The sequence below is a fragment of the Corapipo altera genome, unplaced genomic scaffold (genome assembly GCF_003945725.1).
Source record: "Corapipo altera isolate COAL_440 unplaced genomic scaffold, ASM394572v1 61267, whole genome shotgun sequence".
NCBI classification, from domain to species: domain Eukaryota; kingdom Metazoa; phylum Chordata; class Aves; order Passeriformes; family Pipridae; genus Corapipo; species Corapipo altera.
Window position 1 is genome coordinate 3,486 of NW_020885114.1, and position 18,753 is coordinate 22,238.

General features: G+C 45.2%; 1 protein-coding gene across 2 annotated transcripts in view; it reads left to right on the forward strand.

Moving 5' to 3' along the window:
- Positions 1-7,430: 7,430 nt before the first annotated feature.
- Positions 7,431-18,753, forward strand: part of LOC113960366 (protocadherin alpha-C1-like) — an 81,368-nt gene continuing 70,045 nt past the window's right edge. For both annotated transcript variants that reach the window (XM_027669901.1, XM_027669902.1), the window contains exon 1: positions 7,431-10,030. In XM_027669901.1, the coding sequence (XP_027525702.1) occupies positions 7,616-10,030 (2,415 nt within the window). In that variant the 5' untranslated portion in view covers positions 7,431-7,615. The remainder of the gene's footprint in view (positions 10,031-18,753) is intronic.

The following is an 18,753-nucleotide window of genomic DNA, read 5'->3' on the forward strand; positions in this document are numbered from 1 at the left end:
GACCTGATGGTTTTCAGCCCCAACTTCCCGCCGCCGCCCGGCGCCGCTTCAGAAAACGGTTCTGCTGGGGCGGGACCATCTCTTTCTCCTCTTGCTTCAATCATGGTAAGCGTCTTCGCAATCTTGTATTTTCATTACTCTCTCTTGGGTTGTTCTATTTACGTGACACTTTTCATGGATCTTCGATGCATTAAAACACCTTTTCTGCAGTTAAATATTTAGGACGAAGTCTTAGCTTTGTGGTGGTGTTGAGTGTAGGCGTGATAATTCACGTTGGACATGCGTGTTCGCCTTTTGAAACGTCATTGTTTCATTACCTGAAGGCCTCTCAAAATTTTTATGCCGTCTTTTCTTCTTTTTTTTTTTTTTTTAAATCTTTCGTAGGACGTTATCTTTAATCATATCTGTTGTAATGGTTTTTTACCGTCAACTTGGTGTCAAATTGCAGTGGTGGGAGCTAGCGGATATTTTGTTTCCCTGTTTTAATTGTGTTTCAACCTGTGAACCCCCCCGGAATTGCCGAGGTGTTTGGATGTTCCCTCAGCCATTCTTGAATGAGGTGTGGTTAGTCTTGGTTTGATGAATATTGTGTTTACATGCACGTCGACTCACTCGTGGGCTTTTTTATTCAGAAGCCGATCCTAAGAAGCTGAAATACATGAGGGGATAAATATGGGGGTGGAGTGAGTGGAAGAAATGTTGGTCGAGGTCGTGAGTACTATTGTGTCTGGAAATCTGGTGAAAATGTGCAGGGGACTGGAGTGAAAAAGAGGCTGCTTTATGAAAAAATGGAAAACTGTTTGAGGGAGAGGGTACTCCCCGACCTTTCCACACGACCTTATCCTAATGTTTTCGTAGTGATGTGACGTCTCTTCTACCCTATCCATCCCAAAAACGTGGTGTGGAAAGTACAGTTCGAATTTGGTGTGAGCAGAGAGAGGCAGGAAGAGTGTTTAAGGAAAATTATAAGGAAGGGTTTCTATGTGTGGTGTTGAATAGTCCAGGGATGGTAGATTGAAAACTTTTGGTTCTCCCAGCAGCAAAGCAGAAAAAGCAAGAGAGCACACTTTCGATACTGGTTTTCTCAGTAACCCTGCGTAGAGAGCACTTGCTGAATTAGCGAGTGGTTAGAACACCGTTATCGAGGCAGCTGATCTTGTCCATGCGCTGCTGGCGCTGAATCGACCCTGTTCTCATCTCGACCAGCTTCAAAGCACTCTTTGAGATGAGACGTTAGGGTCGCGTTTAGTGTTTCTTGTTCGGTGTTAGAAAATGAACACAACTTTTACGGGGGAAAGTGAAGATGTCTTCTATCCGATTTAATTTTCTCTATAGCTTATAAAACCAAGTCTGCAAAGCTGTCAGGGTAATAACAAACGGGACTTTTATATAATTTCTTTTCGTGTTAGGAGTTTAATTCGGCAAAGATTCCCGTTTGGATAACCTCCGTATTTTTAAGACACAGTGGTATCTTTAACGCAGTACGTGTATTTTGACAACTTATATTTTTTGGGTTTTGAACTAATAGAAGCTCTTCAGACGAAGGACATGGATTAGAGAAATAAAATAGCAGATCGTTGTTTCTGCCATTGTTTCTGTTACAAGAATGGTGTTTATAGATGCACCAAAAACAACAATGAAAGTTGAAAACTTCATATCCTTTTTGAGAAGTATTGTAGGAATGGGTTCTCTCCCGTTGATGATAGGAGAGTGTTTGAATGTGTCCCACGACTTCCTCTTTCCTTCTCGCATCTGTTTTAGATCACTTAGTACCGCCTTTGAGTTCTTTGTGTATTTGCTGGGGATTGTTTATTTAGTCTCCTTTGATCATGGTCGGTGGCTGACGTGCTTAAGGGGACTGAGTCATCCCCTCTTAAGTATGCGGTGAACTGCCTTCACTTGTGAGTAGCGAGGTTTATCCCAGTGCTACAGAACTACCAATTTCTTTCCTTTATTCGCCTGGATGTGATGGAGAGCAGGACCATGTGATGGTTCGCAGCAAACCGCGATCTTCTAAAGGAAAAACTGGTTAAGTTTATAAGCAGATTTAACTCATTCTGTAGAAGAAGATGGAAAATCAGCATTTGCCCACGGGAGTGGGAGGTGACTCGTTTCCTCGGGTTATGACTAAGGGTGATGTGGAATCTCAATGCCGATTGTTTGGGCAGGGAAGGATTTGGTTTCCCTTCGGTTCCTCTAGGTTTCTCCGACTGCAGTATTGAATTGAAGATCCTATCGGGGTTTATTATAGACGCACACTGTCAGGAAATATTTCAGTATTTCTTTTAGAAACAGAAAGCAAGCTCAACTTTAGAAACAGCTCGTGGATGCTTTTGCTTCGTGGCATATTCTGGGCAGGAGTCGTTAATAGAAAGCTCTAGAATATCCAGCAGTGCCTTGAATAAACGATACCAATTTCGCGCAGGGTTGTCAGTCGCTGCAAGTTCAGGCTCTCCTTCCCGTCGCACATTGTTTTGGAGGGTGATGCTGATTAACAGCGACGTTAGCAGGCACACTGCAGTCCTGGCAGCCGAGGCACGGCTCGCAGCCGGGAGCGCTGCCGAGCGCTTCTCCGGGCGGCTCCGGGAGGCGGGAGAGGCGGAGGAGCAGCGGCTGCAGCGCTCGCCCGCCGCGGTGGCCGGAGGTTGTTTTGCAGCCTCAGAACTGAGGGGTTTACAGGCAGGGACATGCCCGGCACGGCTGCCGGAGGAGTTGCTGGAGACACCGCGTGCTCGGCTCGGAGCTGCTCTGCCGCACGAGCAGGACTAGACCATTCCTTCCCGGTGTCTGCCACCAAGTCCGGTGGTCTCTGACTGGGAGTCAATAGACCGATCTGTGCCCTCGCGTTAGAGAGACAAGTTCTTGCCTGCGATATACTGAATAGCACGTTGTGAGTCCGTATTCCTGTGGCTTCATATGTGTAATGAGGATTTTTGTAGGGTTCGCTGAATTCTAGAAATCCTCTGCCTACGAGATTGTTCTCCCAGGCTCCGGATGGCTAAAAGTCATCTCCGCTCCCGTTGTCCCCGCGGAGCAGCTGCGATCTCCTGTGGCTTTTTGAAGGGCATCCTGACATCTCCGCCCACTTTGCCGGCAGGCACAGCCTGCCTTGGCGGAGCGGGGCTCGGAGCTGCTGGGAAAAGAGCGGGTCAGCCTGGCGTTGCTGCCCACAGTTCCGTCCGTCCCGTCTGCCAGGAGAAGCACGGGGCTGAAAGGGAGCCCCGAGGGGCAGGGGGGGACTCCCACGGGCGACAGCGCGGGCTGCCTGCCACATCTCCCGATCAGGAGAAGCCTGGTGTTTCGATTCGCCGCGGTACCCCCGTCTTTCCTCTCGTGTCTGTCCCCGTGTGAGAAGCGGTAGCGGCGTCCCTGCACTTGCGTCGGTGGCTCCGCGCTGGCGATTTGGGCTCTGTCCGAGGAATAACTCTGGCCGTCCTCAGTCCGCGGGCAGACCCTCTTTACTGTCGGGCTCCCATGACTGTGCGAGCTCTTCATGTGCTGCTTCCAGGCGGAGATGAGAGCTGGGGCTGCCGGTCGGTTTGGGGACAGCTGCTGCGGCCATCGGTTCCCCTCGGAGGAAAAACCGCAGGGCTGTCGCTCCGTCTGCTCCTCCGGACGGATTCAGCCTCTTCTGCCGTCTTCAGCTGAAGCGCAGTGTCCTAATTCAGCACCAACGGGCGTCCGTGGGATTTTCCCAAGCCCCGGTGCCGAGCGGGACGTGTTCTGCAAACCTCCCTCGAAGGCAGCGCCTCCGACGGATTCCCCGCGGAAACTGCACCTTAAAATCATCTCCGACGTAATGATGACGTTCGAACACGAGTGTCCCTTCGTGTGGGGCGGCCGTGTGCTCCCCAGCCCCGACGTGACCCGGTTTTACTATTCGCCTTTAGATTTTTGCCTTTGCTGGCTTAGCAGTTCTTTCTGGCAGCCACCGTTGATCCGAGCACAACATGCAGGGCTGGACTAGTGATGTCTTATTGCAGGAAAAGGGGCGGATTGGCTGAAAATGGGAGATGGGGAGGGAGAAAGAATACAGAAAGGATGTTCAGGTCTCTGAGAAGGTGTAAGTGCAGCACTGCAGCTGCTGTCGGGTGGAGGAAGAGCTCTATGAACACGTCGGGGAGTGAGACACCATGAGGGGTCGTGTAGCAGTGAGTGAGACCTCAGAGGTCCCGGACCACGCTCTTGGGATCAGAGAAAACTGAATTCCTTAGTGAGTCATGTCACACTGGCTTTAAGAATGGGTCAACCTCAGGGAAAGGAATAGGGAATGGTTTGGATATGGCAAACTGAAGGCACATGTGCGATCAGAGATGGGGAGTTTTAAACAGGGCTTACATTATCCACTCTGATTACAAGAGAAGCGTCTACATTTAAGTTGTTTAATGCAACTGAGTGCATTAATACAACAAAAGATCATGATTAGGTTAAGTGACTTGAGATGGAGAGGAGCCCTTTGAGATTGGAGACCTTGAAAAGAAGAGTTAGGTGGAAAGGCAGCCCAAAAAGAGTGTAAAGGCACTCAGAGAAACTGAGTGTAAAGGCACCTTTGAGACCATCAGGGCAGCTGAATGTGGAAGGGAAAGCTCAAACAGGCAGGGAGGATCATGCCTGGGATTCTGTTGAGCAGAGCAGTGGCTTTTCACAGAGGGCAAGGCTGGATTCTGTGCCCGAGGCACAACAGTGTTACTTCCTTCATGGCAGGAGTGTCTGCAGTGTAACTGGCCCTGGATATTCAATATTACTAAGCACTGGATCTTGGCTGTGATCCAAACCTGTCTACCTGAGCAGTATGTGGATCAGGCAGTCATCCATGCTGGATTGGGAAGGCAATGTGGTGGGATTTGGGTGTTGAGATGGAGTGGGAGTTGTTCTGGTCAATGAAGCTGCCTGACACATCACTGTCCACAGTGGAAAAGGACAAGAGGACAAGGGATGTCAAAATGCTAAAGCAGGGTGGTAAGCTTTAAAAATGTTGTTAAAACCAAAGCAAATTGAAGGCTCTCTTGGAGCCCTGTAAACAACATTGGGCAATACTGTGAACTTAGAGATGTAGCAGAAAGATAAAGAATTTATTTCATGGTTAATGAGTATTAAATGAATAGAATAAGGACCAGGCTGCCAGATACTTCTCAGAAGGTAAGTACACCTTGGAAAGAAGTAAATGTGCAATTACTTTGATTTTTGGGCATTCATTAATCAGTTTCTGCTGGCACTGCTGGTATTTTGGGCACCAGTATGCATAACAGCAGCTTGTCATTTTGATATAACGTTTAAGGAAAATCTGCCTTTGAGGGGGTTTGTCTGTTCAAAAGGAGGATGTTGGGCCCAAAATTCTTGTGTTTCTTCACTGTAAACCGAGTCACTGATGGGTGAGTGGAGGCTGTGTGTTTTCTCTCTGTGTGCACCTGAGGTATCAACATGTGGCTGTTCTGGTCTTTCTGGACAGATGGATTTATTCTTGCTGCAAGACAATGTTAAGGGAAATACATCAGTCTTTCCTGTGACTTTTTTAGGTGTTATTGCATTGATTCAGGGTGTTTATAATGACTGCTTCACTACAGAGCAGTAAACCCAGCAACTTTTCAGGTATTGTAGATGACATCATATCTTGGCAGAAGAGGAATTTAGGGCAGATTTGGAGTGGGGAGAGTCTGAATGACAATTCTGTGGTGACTAGGTGGGCATTGGGGATTTCTGCAGTTAACAATCAAGGAAAAAAGAGGGGTTAAACAGCATACCACGAGTACTTACATTGTATACTGTGTGCAATGATTTTTGAACAAATTTGTGACCTGTGTGGATGCACAGCAGGCCTGCAGTTCCAAATCTCAGCACCCAGGCCCCCCTTCCTCCCTCTCCTCCCCCCACAAAGGCTTCCCCTGGAGCTGTAAGGGGTGTTGTAACATCAATGCAATGGAAATAAAATGCAACATTCAGGTACTGCCAGAACCTCCTGGAGTTAAAAGTCATAATATCCACAGACAGTTATGCTGGAGCTGACCAAGACTTGCTTCAGTGTGGGCAGGATAGGAACCTGACTCTGAGGTTTTTGCTGAGTTGTGAAGATGCAAACAGATGTATTGATTTTTTTTTTTTAATTTAATGTACAACTTTTGGCCGTGCTCCAGATTTTCTCCTGCTTTGAAAGGTTTTGATGCTATGTATAATTGAAGTGTTCTGTTTCGCTTGCCTGGCAATGCTCAGCTGCATAAAGAAACGCCGTGAAGGGTTAAGATCTGTCCTTGTCACACATTTATAGCCTCTTGCTTTTCCTCCATCAGAAGGAAGCTGGAAACAGAGGAGATTGGAGGTGCTGCCAGGGCTTGGGGCCCATCTGTATAAGCTGCTGCTGAAAATCGTTCCAGGAGGATATTTTGAAATATTTTCTGCCTTTTGCCACCTGCTTTGGGGGGTAGTTGGGAACCGTGCCCTGCATGCGGGAAGTTGGGGGACCAGAGAGCTTTGATATTTTTTTTCCCCCAGTCATCATCTACAGTCTCTGTGTGGTACCAGCTCATCTTTCCCCACAATTCCTGGGCATGCCCTAAATGCAAGATCTCTTTGGCACCGATATTTACTTCTTTGCAAGTAAAGACTGCTGCAACCTCCCATTTCCCCCCGCCACCCGAGCCATCCTCATCCTGCTTTTGTGGGCTGGATGGGAGCTCGTCCGTGGCTGGGGGTGATCTGACTGTCACAGCAGAGATCCTTCTCTCCAATAATCCGTGTTAATTTACCTTGTCCAGAAGGTGAAGCAGGAAAGAGACTTTTTCCTTTTTTTTTTCCTTTTCTTTTTTCTCCTCGCCCTCTCTCTTTTTTTTTTTTTTCTTTTTTTTTCCTCCCGAAGTTTAACAGGGGTAGAGTCGACTGCCTCCTTTAATTGTGCTCTTAGAACCCCTCTGGGAAATGTTGTGCTCAGCCGGAGCGTGCCTGGGCTGTGTTGACCCATGTTTAGCCGATGCCTGTCACTTCTCATCCGCCTTTCCCTTGCACCGCGGTGCTCTGACAGCGCGCGGCAGCGCATCCTCTCGCTGCCTCTCCCGCAAGGACCGCAGCGAAGGGAGGACGGGGCGGGGGGGTCTGCTCTGCATCTCTTCACGGAAACACATCCATGACGCGCACTCGGGGGCTCGGACGACCCCCCACTCCCCCTGCTCCCCCCACCCGCGTCTCCGTCGGGGCGTTAAAAAACAGGGGAAGGAAGAGAGGAGTGGGGTGGGGAGGAGGAGAAGCTGCCGGCGGCCGGCGGGACAGCGGCGGCGGGGGGAGCGCAGCCCCTTCCCCCCGGTGGCGCAGGTGTCGCCGCGGCCTCTGGGTGGCGTCGCCGCCGCTGCCCGTCTAAGAACCGAGCGGGGCCGGCGCGCCGGGCACAGCGAGCGGCGGGCGCAGCGCTGCGGAGCTGCCGCCTCTCCCCGCACGGCAGCCGCCGGCCCGGCGCGGGGGGGGGGAGCGGAGCGGCCGCGGAGCCTCCCGCGCCTGCAGAGAACTTGTCACCTTTGCCGCCGGCGAGCCCCGGTGCCTCCCGCCGGGAACTTGGGGGGGACGTTTGCTGAAATTCTGGATTATGTTCCTGCCGAGCCGGTCTGCGGGGAGCTGAGCCAGGGGAGGAAGCATGCGGGGCTATTTAATGGTCTTCTGCCTTATTTGCTGCACCGCGGACGGGCAAATAGTGTATTCCATCGCCGAGGAAACAGAGCGTGGAGCGTCTGTTGGGAACATAGCGAAGGATTTAGGAATAGATGCAGCTACACTTTCAGCTCGGAAATTTCGCATGATCACCGGTTCAAGTAAGCAATATTTTAATATAAATGCCAGCACGGGGGCTTTGACTGTTAACGAACCCATAGACAGAGAGCAGCTTTGTGAATTGAAGTCCGTCTGTCTCCTGAATTATGAACTCGTGTTAGAAAACCCTCTAGAGCTTTATAGGATGGAATTTAAAGTCTGGGACATAAATGACAACTCCCCCAGCTTTCCCTTAAGTGAATATCATATAAGTGTGCCTGAGTTCCTGTCACCTGGGGCACGTTTTACACTCCCCAATGCCCAAGATCTTGATGAAGGTGCTAACGGTGTCCAGAATTACACTCTGAGCCCCGACGAACATTTCCATTTGGAAATGCAGATACGTGGGGACGGGAGTAAATATCCTGAACTGGTGCTGAAGAAAGCCTTAGACAGGGAGCAGCAAGCCACTCACAGACTTGTGCTTACAGCCAAAGATGGTGGGAACCCTCCAAAGTCCGGTGATGTCCCGGTAATTGTGACTGTACTGGATACCAATGACAATGCACCAGAATTTGAGCACTCGGTCTACAGGGCGAGTATCTTGGAAAACTCCCCCAGTGGCACTTTGGTAGTCCAAGTGCACGCCACGGACTTGGATGAAGGTCCAAATGGAGAGATCAGGTATTCATTTAGCAATACGACTTCTGCTGACTTACAGCGCATGTTCTTAGTTCACCCACACACTGGGGAGGTGACAGTCAATGGCGTTTTAGCTGTTCAGAGACCCCTTCTCGAGATGCTTATTGAGGCAAGGGATAATGGGGCATTTGGCATGTCCAGCACAGCTAAGCTGCTGGTGGAAATCACTGATGTGAACAATCACGGCCCAGAGATTACAATTACATCCCTTTCCAGTCCCATTCCTGAGGATGCTGTTCCTGGCACGGTGATAGCTCTGCTGAGTATTTTGGATAAGGACCCTGGGGAGAATGGGAAAGTAACCTGCCAGATCCCTGACAACCTTCCCTTCCAGTTAAAGCCTTCCCTTCAAAACTACTATAGACTTGTCACCAGTGAGGTTCTGGACCGAGAACTGATCAGTGAGTACAACATCACCATTACTGCCACAGACTTGGGTTCTCCACCCATCACCACTCAGAAGACGGTTTGGGTGCAGATCTCTGACGTGAATGATAACCCTCCTGTCTTCAGCGCTGACGCGTTTGATGTGTTTGTGGAGGAGAACAATCCACTTGGTGCTTTTATCTACCAGGTCTCGGCATCTGACCCTGATATAGGGGAGAATGGACGGGTTTCTTACATGCTCAGGAATTCCACAGTTGCAGGCAGTGCCCTGACCAGCTTTCTGTCTGTGAACTTGGCCAATGGGAGCATCTATGCAAAACGTGCCTTTGACTTTGAGCAGCTTCAGAGCTTCTATTTCCAAGTGGAAGCCAAGGACAACGGGTCACCAGCCTTGAGTGCTGCCATAACAGTGAATGTTTACATCTCAGACCAGAATGACAATGCCCCAGCCATCCTGTACCCCACCAGCCAGAACGGCTCCATAGCCGTGGAGGTTGTGCCCCGCCTGGCTGACGAGGACTACCTGGTGACCAAAGTGGTGGCGGAGGACGAGGACAACGCTCAGAATGCTTGGCTTTCCTATCACCTGGCCCACGCCTCTGACTCTACCCTGTTCCAGTTGTCCCCGCACACGGGCGAGCTGCGCACCACGCGCTCCATGCGCTCCACCGACTTCCTCAAGCACAAGGTGGTTGTGGTGGTGCGGGACCACGGGGACCCTCCGCTCTCCTCTACCGTGACCGTGGGCATCCTGCTGGCCGACACCCTGCCCCAGGCACTGCCCGACTTCGATGACAGTGGGGAACGAGTGCCACTGCTCAACGCTACAAACATCTACTTGATCATTTCCCTCTCCTGCGTCTCCTTCATCTTCGCGGCGTTCCTCCTCTTCCTCGCTGCTGTGCGGCTGTGCCGCTGCCGGACTTGCTGCTGCTGTGGCTGCTGCTGCCCAGCTGATGATTATAAAAAATATTGCTACAGTGTGCACATGCTGCCCAGCTCCCACCTCCCACCGGACATGCTGGAGGTCACTGGTGTGGGTAAACTCACTCACACCTACTTGTACAGGGCATCTGTAGGTCTCGGGCCTGGTAACAGCAGCATCCCAAATGGTGATGCTGGGAACGTTCCCGGTGGCTCAAGGTTACAGGTGCCAGGGCCCTGCATCCAAGTGCAGCAGGTCCAAAGTGACCGGTTGAGTGCTGTCCTCGTGGTAAGTACTTCTGTCTTTCTCTTTTTTTCTCCCAGGCACGTGGCCTTGTGTCTGCACTGGGATGCTCCATGCAGAATGTACTGAGGATATTTGTAGGAAAACAGGTGTCGAGTTCATGACACCTGGAGGAAATTTCAGTTTCTCTTGTATATTTTCTAAAGCCAAGAATCTCTTTGTCTGTAATGTGGTTGTGGGATGACAAAAGAGATTTGGTTTTTTTCTGCACAATCATTAAGGACCTTCAGACATAATTGAAAGTAAAGAAGATAGAAGTGAAAACTAAATACCTTGCAAGTCAAGCCAAGTCTTCAGAGAGCTAGGTAGGGGCATGGTAAGAGTCCATACAAGTTTCTAATCCATGGGTGGTTCTAAGCTACACTGTGTAGAGCCTGTGATTTTATTTTTTTAACAATTTTTTAATCCCCACCCCCACATTCCTGAGACTTTTCAATTGAGGGAGAGTAGTTTGCTGAGCCAAGATGTTGGTTTACAATGCCCAAGGTAAGTCTGAGGTGGAATAGTAGGAGTTCTAGCACCTTTTTAGGAAATGTGATTTGTACTGCTCATCTCTGTTTCCAAGCCTTCTATAGGGTTTGTGAATCTAAAATAATTTCCTTCTGAGCCTCTGACCGAGCTGGTTTCTTCTCAGTAGCATGATGGGTGACTTTGCAGGAGAAAAGAATCTTTACTGTGATCCCAGTGTAGGGCTACAAGGTCTCATCTGCTGGGTGTTGCTCTGTCACTTGTCCAAGACTCAGTTTTCTTATATATTTTTAATAGGTGTTGTGAGTCATCTGTGTATTTTGTGAACTTTTGAGATGTTTTGCTGCAGACTGTCAAATTCCTTAGTGTATATAATAGTAGCTAAGTCCTGTTGGCTCTGTCCAGGCCAGTGCTCTGTGTCTGGAAAGAGCTTCTCCAGATGTTTCTAAGGAAAATGTGAGAACCCAGGTTAGACAGACGTGGTATGGTCTGCTTCCTGCCATTGTTTTTAACCTGGTTTACAATTATTAGAGGTTGTCCTGAGTCTGTAACCATTATGCTTATTTCCATTTTTGAGATATTTAATGTACCTTTAAATGTATGTAAATGCCCAGTCCCTTTTTGAAGGGTTGTAAGGGTAGGTTCAGTAACTTGGTTGGATAATCAAACACATATCCAACTATATAACACTTGATTTTATGACTCTTGAGTTTCAAAGTAGTGCACTATTGTAAGTTTTCCCCTCTAGAAGAGGTTCCAATTAGTTTCTCACACCTTCCCCTATTTGTCTGTTGACAGGGTCAAATAGGTTTGTGGGTTGTATTTTTTGCCCCATCCCTCCCACTTTTTTTATGAAACCTTTTCCACTGGCAAGGAAATCTATTTTGTGAAATATTTGTTATTTGATTTGCACATGATGGTTTACCTAGTCTTTAATCAAAGTCAGAATCAATTGAAAGTTCTGTTCTCTGTAGCAGCAGAGGGTTGCACGTGTTGTGGGTTTCTCACCATGCAAGGGGGGATGTGTGGAATACCTAAATCTTGCAAAAGCAGAAGAATTGGTGTCTTTCCATAAGAAATTGTAGAGTCCAGGCAAACAACACTTGGCAGTATGTAAAGAAGAATCTGTTCCTAATGCATTGGTGTTCTTTGGGGGTGTCACTAATTATTCTGAGAATCTGAAAAAAAGGATGAGTTAGAACCGTTGTAACAGGGAGTTAACAACCTTTTTGGCAATCTCTTAACTCAGAAGGTGTCTGCAAGAATTTGATGGTGTCTTGGGGGTGTAACCTTGCCTGGAGAGTAGTTCATAATTGCAAAATTTATATAACAACATTTATATATGTAAAGTCAAAAACTGGCACACCTCATTTCCTTGTTCCCAAAAAGATCTGGAAGCTCAGGTTACCAACACGTTAAAGAATTTTTTTATAATAAAAATACAAAAGTACCCCTGATCTCCATAATGAGAACAACTAAAATGTATTTCGTTTCATCTCACTGTATTTCAGTCATTCAGATGAATTTTTAAACTTGTAGCATGAGACACTTCTTAAGGAGCTTTTGGTAGCGGGTGAAAAAAAAAATCCCAGATGTCATCTTTGGCAATTTTAATTCCTTGACTCCTAATACTCAGAGATGGGCTACCATAGCTGTGACCTACATGGGAAGTCCAAAGGCTTTGCAGTAATCGAGCTGAGCAGGGGATCAGAGGCAGAGACTGAAACCCCATCTACCCTTAAAACCAAAATAACGCTGGTTATTATTAACTTGGTGCTGATAATTAGTGGCATTCCAGCTGGAGAATTAACTACATATGCATATTTACCAGTTGAAATTTCAGTAAAAAAAAATTGAAATTTAATTTTAGATGTTGTCTGTAAGTGCTTTCAGGCTGATTTATCTGGAGATGAAAATATAAACCTATGTGACCCTTTGAACTTTTGGGGAGAGATCGCTGTATTGCTCTCAAAGAATATAAATGTAACAAAAAGAAAGCAACAAATGTTTAAAAGGTGCTGGGAGCCACTTCATAGTTATAATTCAAAGCACTGGAAGGTGTTTCAAAATTACAGTTTTAGCAGAAGTCAAAATATACCTTTACCTGATTTTGTCGAGTTTTTTTAAATTGAGGAAGTGATTTCAGTTTTCAGTATAAGTAGGATAGAAAAAGAGTTTTTTATGAAAAGTTAAATGAAATTCTAGAAATCAAACATATTTTCAAAATTTAGGTTAACTTCTTTGTTCTTTTTCTGCTTTTACTACTGAATTAAACTATAGGCTTGGGTGATTTTTTTCATGTGCAGACGCATGAGACCCTTTCTGCTTTTACATTTTTTATTTGGGTTGGAGCTAAAAATAGCTCTATGTATGGCCATAATAGCAGCAGAGTAAACTGTAATTGTATCTCTTTCACTATTTTGCTGTGCCTTTCTGCAACATGGCATAAATGGCAGATAAATGAAAAGCATGGTACGCTGGTGTGTTGTATGAGAGACAAAGGCACCAGTGGTTACTAAAGTAAGCAGTGGTCCACTGACTTATTATTGTGATGTAGCCATGGATTGCTGCAGCCCTTTTATTTGCTTGTGTTGCCCATTGTGCTGCACAAAAGGCCTGTAAGATATTTCCACATTCAGAGCATCGTGACCTCTCTGTGACTTGACATTCAATATTTAGGTTACGTCCAAAAATAGAGGCAAACCTTGCAACGGAGAATATTTCTCGTGAAACTGTAATGGGAGTGGAATAATTCTGTGCAATGTGACACGCATTTCCAGTGACAAAAATGGATACACTTACTCTGGAGCAGGGGCAGGCAATCCAGGCTAAACTGCTGCAGGCGAAGCACCGGTTGTTTCCTCTCTTAAGTGATGACCAGATATGTGTCCAAGCCCTCCCTGCATCTCATCCTGAGGGGAATATGCCCCCATAACAAAGTCAAATGTAAGAGGAAAGCACCTCCCCCATTTTTTCCTGTCTGTGCTGATAACAGCCTGCCTAGAACCAGCAGTCTTATGCCCACATTGCAAGAATTCAGTTTTTAAGAAGATTTCTTGGCTGCAGAAGTTACTCTTGGGGTCAGGCCAAGAAAATCCTAGAAGGAGCGAATATCAAAGAAAATTCAGCAAGGGAAACTGCTGTAGATCTCCCTCTTTCTGACCACTTCAGCTGCCTTTTGCAAAGAAGGATGCAGCTCTGAAGTTCAGCAAAAGAACACCGAGTCCTGGAAAGGCTACAAAGGGCTGGGCTGAAACTTTGCTTGTCTGATGTCTGGCTTGGAGTATTATTTTTGGAGGTAGTGGAAAGGAGAGTGGCAGAAGCTTTAGGTTGACATGAAACCTTGAGGGGACGTGGAGAGTAATATGAGTGTATTTGGAGAAGCAAAAGGCAAAGGCAGCAATGGGCAGGGATGGATGAGGTTGAATGGTGACCTGGGCTGAGGGAGGGTAGATGTGACTAATTCCTTTATGAAAGCATAGAACAAGGAAAACACAATTTGGATCAAATCCAGTCCTTTCCTGTATACATCACCATTTAATCTTAAATATTCAAAGTCAAAGATTTAAATATAAATTGTAAAAATGATAATTTTAGTTGCAAAATTCACTAGGCTGTGCCCATTATTCTTACTGGAAAGTTATTCCTCTAAGGCTTTAAAACACTGTTTTGACATCCTGCCAACAGTTCTTTGCTCTGAATTTGTAGACACTTGGTTTTGTGCCAGCAATTCCCTTTTAGTGTAAGTAATTCTTTCCCTCTTTGCATCTTGCTTTCACAGTTTAGAAAGCAACCACGTATTTTCTTAAGCTTTGTTTGACCAGAGTAACCAGGTCAATCTCTTTCAGTCTTTTTTCCTATGGTCACCTCTTTACTTGTCTGATTGCACCGACATTCCTTCTCAGCATCTGTTTTTTGTTTGTGGATATATATTTCTTGCAAATATATTACTAAAATTACATGTATTTCAGACAAAGGACCTTCTGTATACATAGAAATACTTCCTAGTCCAGGGCATAGGGAATACATCATCTGATACTTCTTGGGAGGGCAATTATCTTCTCCATAGTTGTAATATGTTGATTTATCAGTTGTGTAAGTGTTATTGCAGAACTTCTTTGGGATAGAGGTGGATGGGGAAAGGTTAATGCCCAAGATGGTGATTCTTCTCTCTAAATTAACCCACCTAAATGCTTGATGTTTGAGCCTTAGATGTTAAAAAGTCACAACCACCTGCTGAGAGCAACTCACCCTGTTCATCTTAGTCAGAAGAGTTTATAGACAGTGCTGTTTGTAGGCTGAGACTAAATGCATTAAATAACCAAAATGAGTTGATGTAAGGTAGGAACTTATGGGAATCTGCACTTTGGGTTATTAGATGTCATCCATTTCTGTGACAGGTGTCAAAATTTTGAAGTGAATGATGCCATATGATTGTCTTCTGCAATTGTTGTTGGAATAGCCCAACTTCTCATGTGTTAAACTTTTCCACATAGCACTGTATTCAATGCTTTTGTAAAATCAGAATAGATGAGATGGATTTGTGTTTCCATTGAGGAGAATTGAAGACCAGCCTAGCAAATAGTTGTCTTTGATAAATCTATGAGTATTTTCCTTCCCTTTCCATGTACCCTCTTTTATTCCTTCCTCCAAATTTGTATCCAAACAGGGTAATGGCCTTGTGGTCACATAGGCTGGGTTTTACTGTTCTAAATTCCTGTCTCTGCAGTTGCTTTCCTTCAATCCAATTATTCCACTCCAGACTTTGCAGGTTTTTATTAAAAAACCCCCAAACAACCCAAGCCAAACCAAATTCTCTTCAATCTTATGCTTTTAATTCTCAGTTCTTTTAGAAATCACGGATGGAAATCAGACAGTGGGGATTTGAGGATGCTGAACTCCCAGTGTTTTGCTTCTGCCTTGGTGACAGTGATTTCCTTTCCCTTGGAGTAATTTGTCACATAGTCAGTGTCAGTCCCAAGATACTGAAAATAGAGGAAAATACAGATTAATTGTTGTAGGATGGGGTGGTTTGTCTAGGGGATCATTGGTCTGTGTGTACCATGTTTTTGTACCATTGGCCTTTGCATCCTCTGTATCCCGTTGGAGAGAAGCTGCTGGACTTTTAGTGTTGCCCAGTGTAACTGTGCTAATGCTGTGTATTTTTGGGATTACAGGTAGCTTGTTTCAGTGTAACAAAAGGAATTCTGCTAAAGGTGTGACTTGCTGAGGACTATTTAAAATCGCAATTAATCAAAAGAATGGCAACAAAATCCGATATCCCAACTGAAAAGGGAGGCAATCAGGCACATGGGAGGTAAAATATTCAGTTGAGAATTTGTAAGGCAAAGAAGTGGCCAGGGCAACAGCTCAAAGATTTGGTGCTATCAGAGGATTTTGGAGAATAAAAGAAAACTTGACCAATAAGGCAAGTGGAAATTAAGTATCAGAGAAAGAAGATACATTAAGAAATAAAGAAGTAACTTGTAGCCTCTGGTCTTTGAGCGGCCTCTCTAAGGAAAATGAACATGTTTTTGTTCTTTGTGTTCTTTCTTCTCCAAAGGAATGATTTTTATATTTTGATCTGTTAGTTCTTCCATCTCCCCCATGGCTGGTCCCAGTCTGGTGGGTCTTGACACCACGTTTAGTGGCTTTTTATTTCTTTATTCTGCATAAGCTGCCTTCACAAAGTCAAACCTCTTTGCACAACCGGTCTGAAAAATCAAAGTTTAAGATGTTCCCTCACAAAACCTGAGGGTATTTATTCCAAAAGGTTCTGTGCTGTCATTCCACAACCTTTTCCAATTCCTTTGTTGGGGTCAGAAGCAAGGAAGCAGGGAAGTTTTACAGCTGAGTGAGCTCTTCATCTTTTGAACTACATGGCTGTTTGCCGTGTGTCTTGGGAATGTGTTTTAGACACCTTTAGACAGTCTTGTGGAGCATGGCCTACATCAATTCTATTTTATATATATTCCTCCAAGTGAATCCTTCAGATTTGTTTTGATTTGTTTTGTTGGGGTGTGTGTGTTTGATTTTGTTTTTTGTTGTTTTCTTTCTGTTGGGCAATTGTGAATTCCCTAAAGATAATCAAACTCTAAAGCTCTTTGTTTTCAATATCATACTGGTAGGAAGAAAATCTGCTGGAAAAAGGAAGTGATTTCTTCTCTCCAGTCAGAGGAGATTGAACTGCCACCTTGTCTCACCTTTTTGGGGCTGATGAAGTAAAATCATGGTAGCAAATGACTTGTCTAATCCAAGTTGCCAGCTGGAATAGCTTCAAAGGATTTGGGGTTGTTGGTTTAGGACTGCTATTTGCACTTTCATCTTTGTTTTAATCTTATTATATATTTGTCTGGGGATTAGAATTAGCAAGTTCCTGTCTTCTCTTTTACAACATCTTGCTTCTCTACAGGGCATTCAATCTCTTTAATGCATCTCACCTTATTTGATAAACTACAGGAAAAATTAGCCTGAGTTAATACAGAACATGGAAAGATGCCAGTTTGATCGTGGTCAGAAATGGCTGCGGAATACAAATGTTCACTGAAGAATATTATCATTTTGGACTCTTAATCTAGTAGTGAGGCACTTAACTATTTTTGTGTAATGTTTTGTGAAAAACATTTCTTCACTCAAGCTGCTCGAAGAGGACCCAGATATTTTTGGATAAAATCCAAAACCATCAAGCCCTGGAGCTGTCACTGTTGTATGAATTAATAGTTCAGCACCAAGTGTTTCTCTTCTGTATTGCTTTGATTATCATCTAGGACATGGGGACAGTGTTCTTTAATGTAGGCAACTGAGGTTCTTGGAAAACTTGGAAAACTGACAGTGTTGGAGTTAAACTTGATTGGGAGAAAAAAATAACAACAAAATCAAACCACACAAACCCACAAAAAACACTCAAATCTCAAGCTCTCCCCTTGCCCCCAAATCTCCACCAAAAATACCCCACCAAAGCCCAAAACAAAAACCAAATCCCCAAAAACAATGAGAGGGGAATTAATGGAGTTAGGCAGTAGTTTTCCACTGCCTAACAGGCATTGCAGTGATGGAAAGAGGGGAAATGATTACAAATTGCAGCAAAGGAAATACTTGCTGGATATGAGGAATTCTTTCTTGTGACAGTGTTGAAAACAGAGGCAGGACCCTGAGAGGTGTTGGGATTTTTGTCCATGGAAATACTCCTAGCTTGACTGGATAAAAATCCTAAGCAACCTCATCTGCCTGTCAGGTTAGCCCTCCTCCCTTTGTATAGAGGTCTCTTGAGGTCCCTTCCAACCTAACTTTGTTTTTCTGTGATTCTTTGAAATGTGGCAAAATATAAATATTTATAAGTTGTTATACCCTTTCCAAAAATAACACTTAATTTCATATCCAAAAGCTCTGCAGAAGTGTTTACAGGGGTTCTGTATTTCTCCTAATAGGTGCTCAAAATCCTTTATAAAAAATATGAAAATCATGCCACAACATCTGAATTCCTTCCCTGTCAGATGCACAGCTGGTGACATCCTCTCTTGTGGATCCTGATGCTGGATTGTGTCCAGTTGTGTCCAGCTGCAACTACAGTGATGGTTGTACCCCAGTAACACAAGTTTAGGAAGCTCGTGCTTTGCCACCAAGCACGAGATCAAAACCACACAACGTAGCTCTGGGGAAAGTTTTAGTATCTGAAACCAGCTTTTTACTTTTAATTGTAGCCTTGAGTTCTCTTCTGCAAGAATTTTTTTTTTTTTCTGTGATAGAATAGCTATTTTCCTTTACTGGAAAGCATTTATGCTAATAATTCAGCTCTAACAGAAAGCCTAGATCTTGTCCTTGTTTTCAGCTCCACGCAACTGAGAAAATTTTAATGTTCTTCTTTATCTTCTCTTATGAAATGAGATTTCCTTAGATAAAACAACACTGGTGACAGCGTGGAAACAGCTGTTTGTCATGTGCACTCAGGATTCTGGGATAACTGTAAACAGGGAAGACAAGATAATACTTGGTGGAGTATCCTGATTCAGTGGGAAGCTGTGGAAATGGCTCTACTCCAGCTCTTAGTTTGTGGTGTGCTATACAAGAATCTATAGCTCTTATATTACCTTTTGCAAGGAGATTCTGCTCCTTCTGCTGTGAAATCCACAGGTTCTGTTGCTCTGTCTTGAACCCGGAGGTAACTCTGGCACTCAAGCAAAGCTGATGGAAAGGGATTATATATGATCACTGTAGTCTGATTCATTGACAGAAGCAATGAT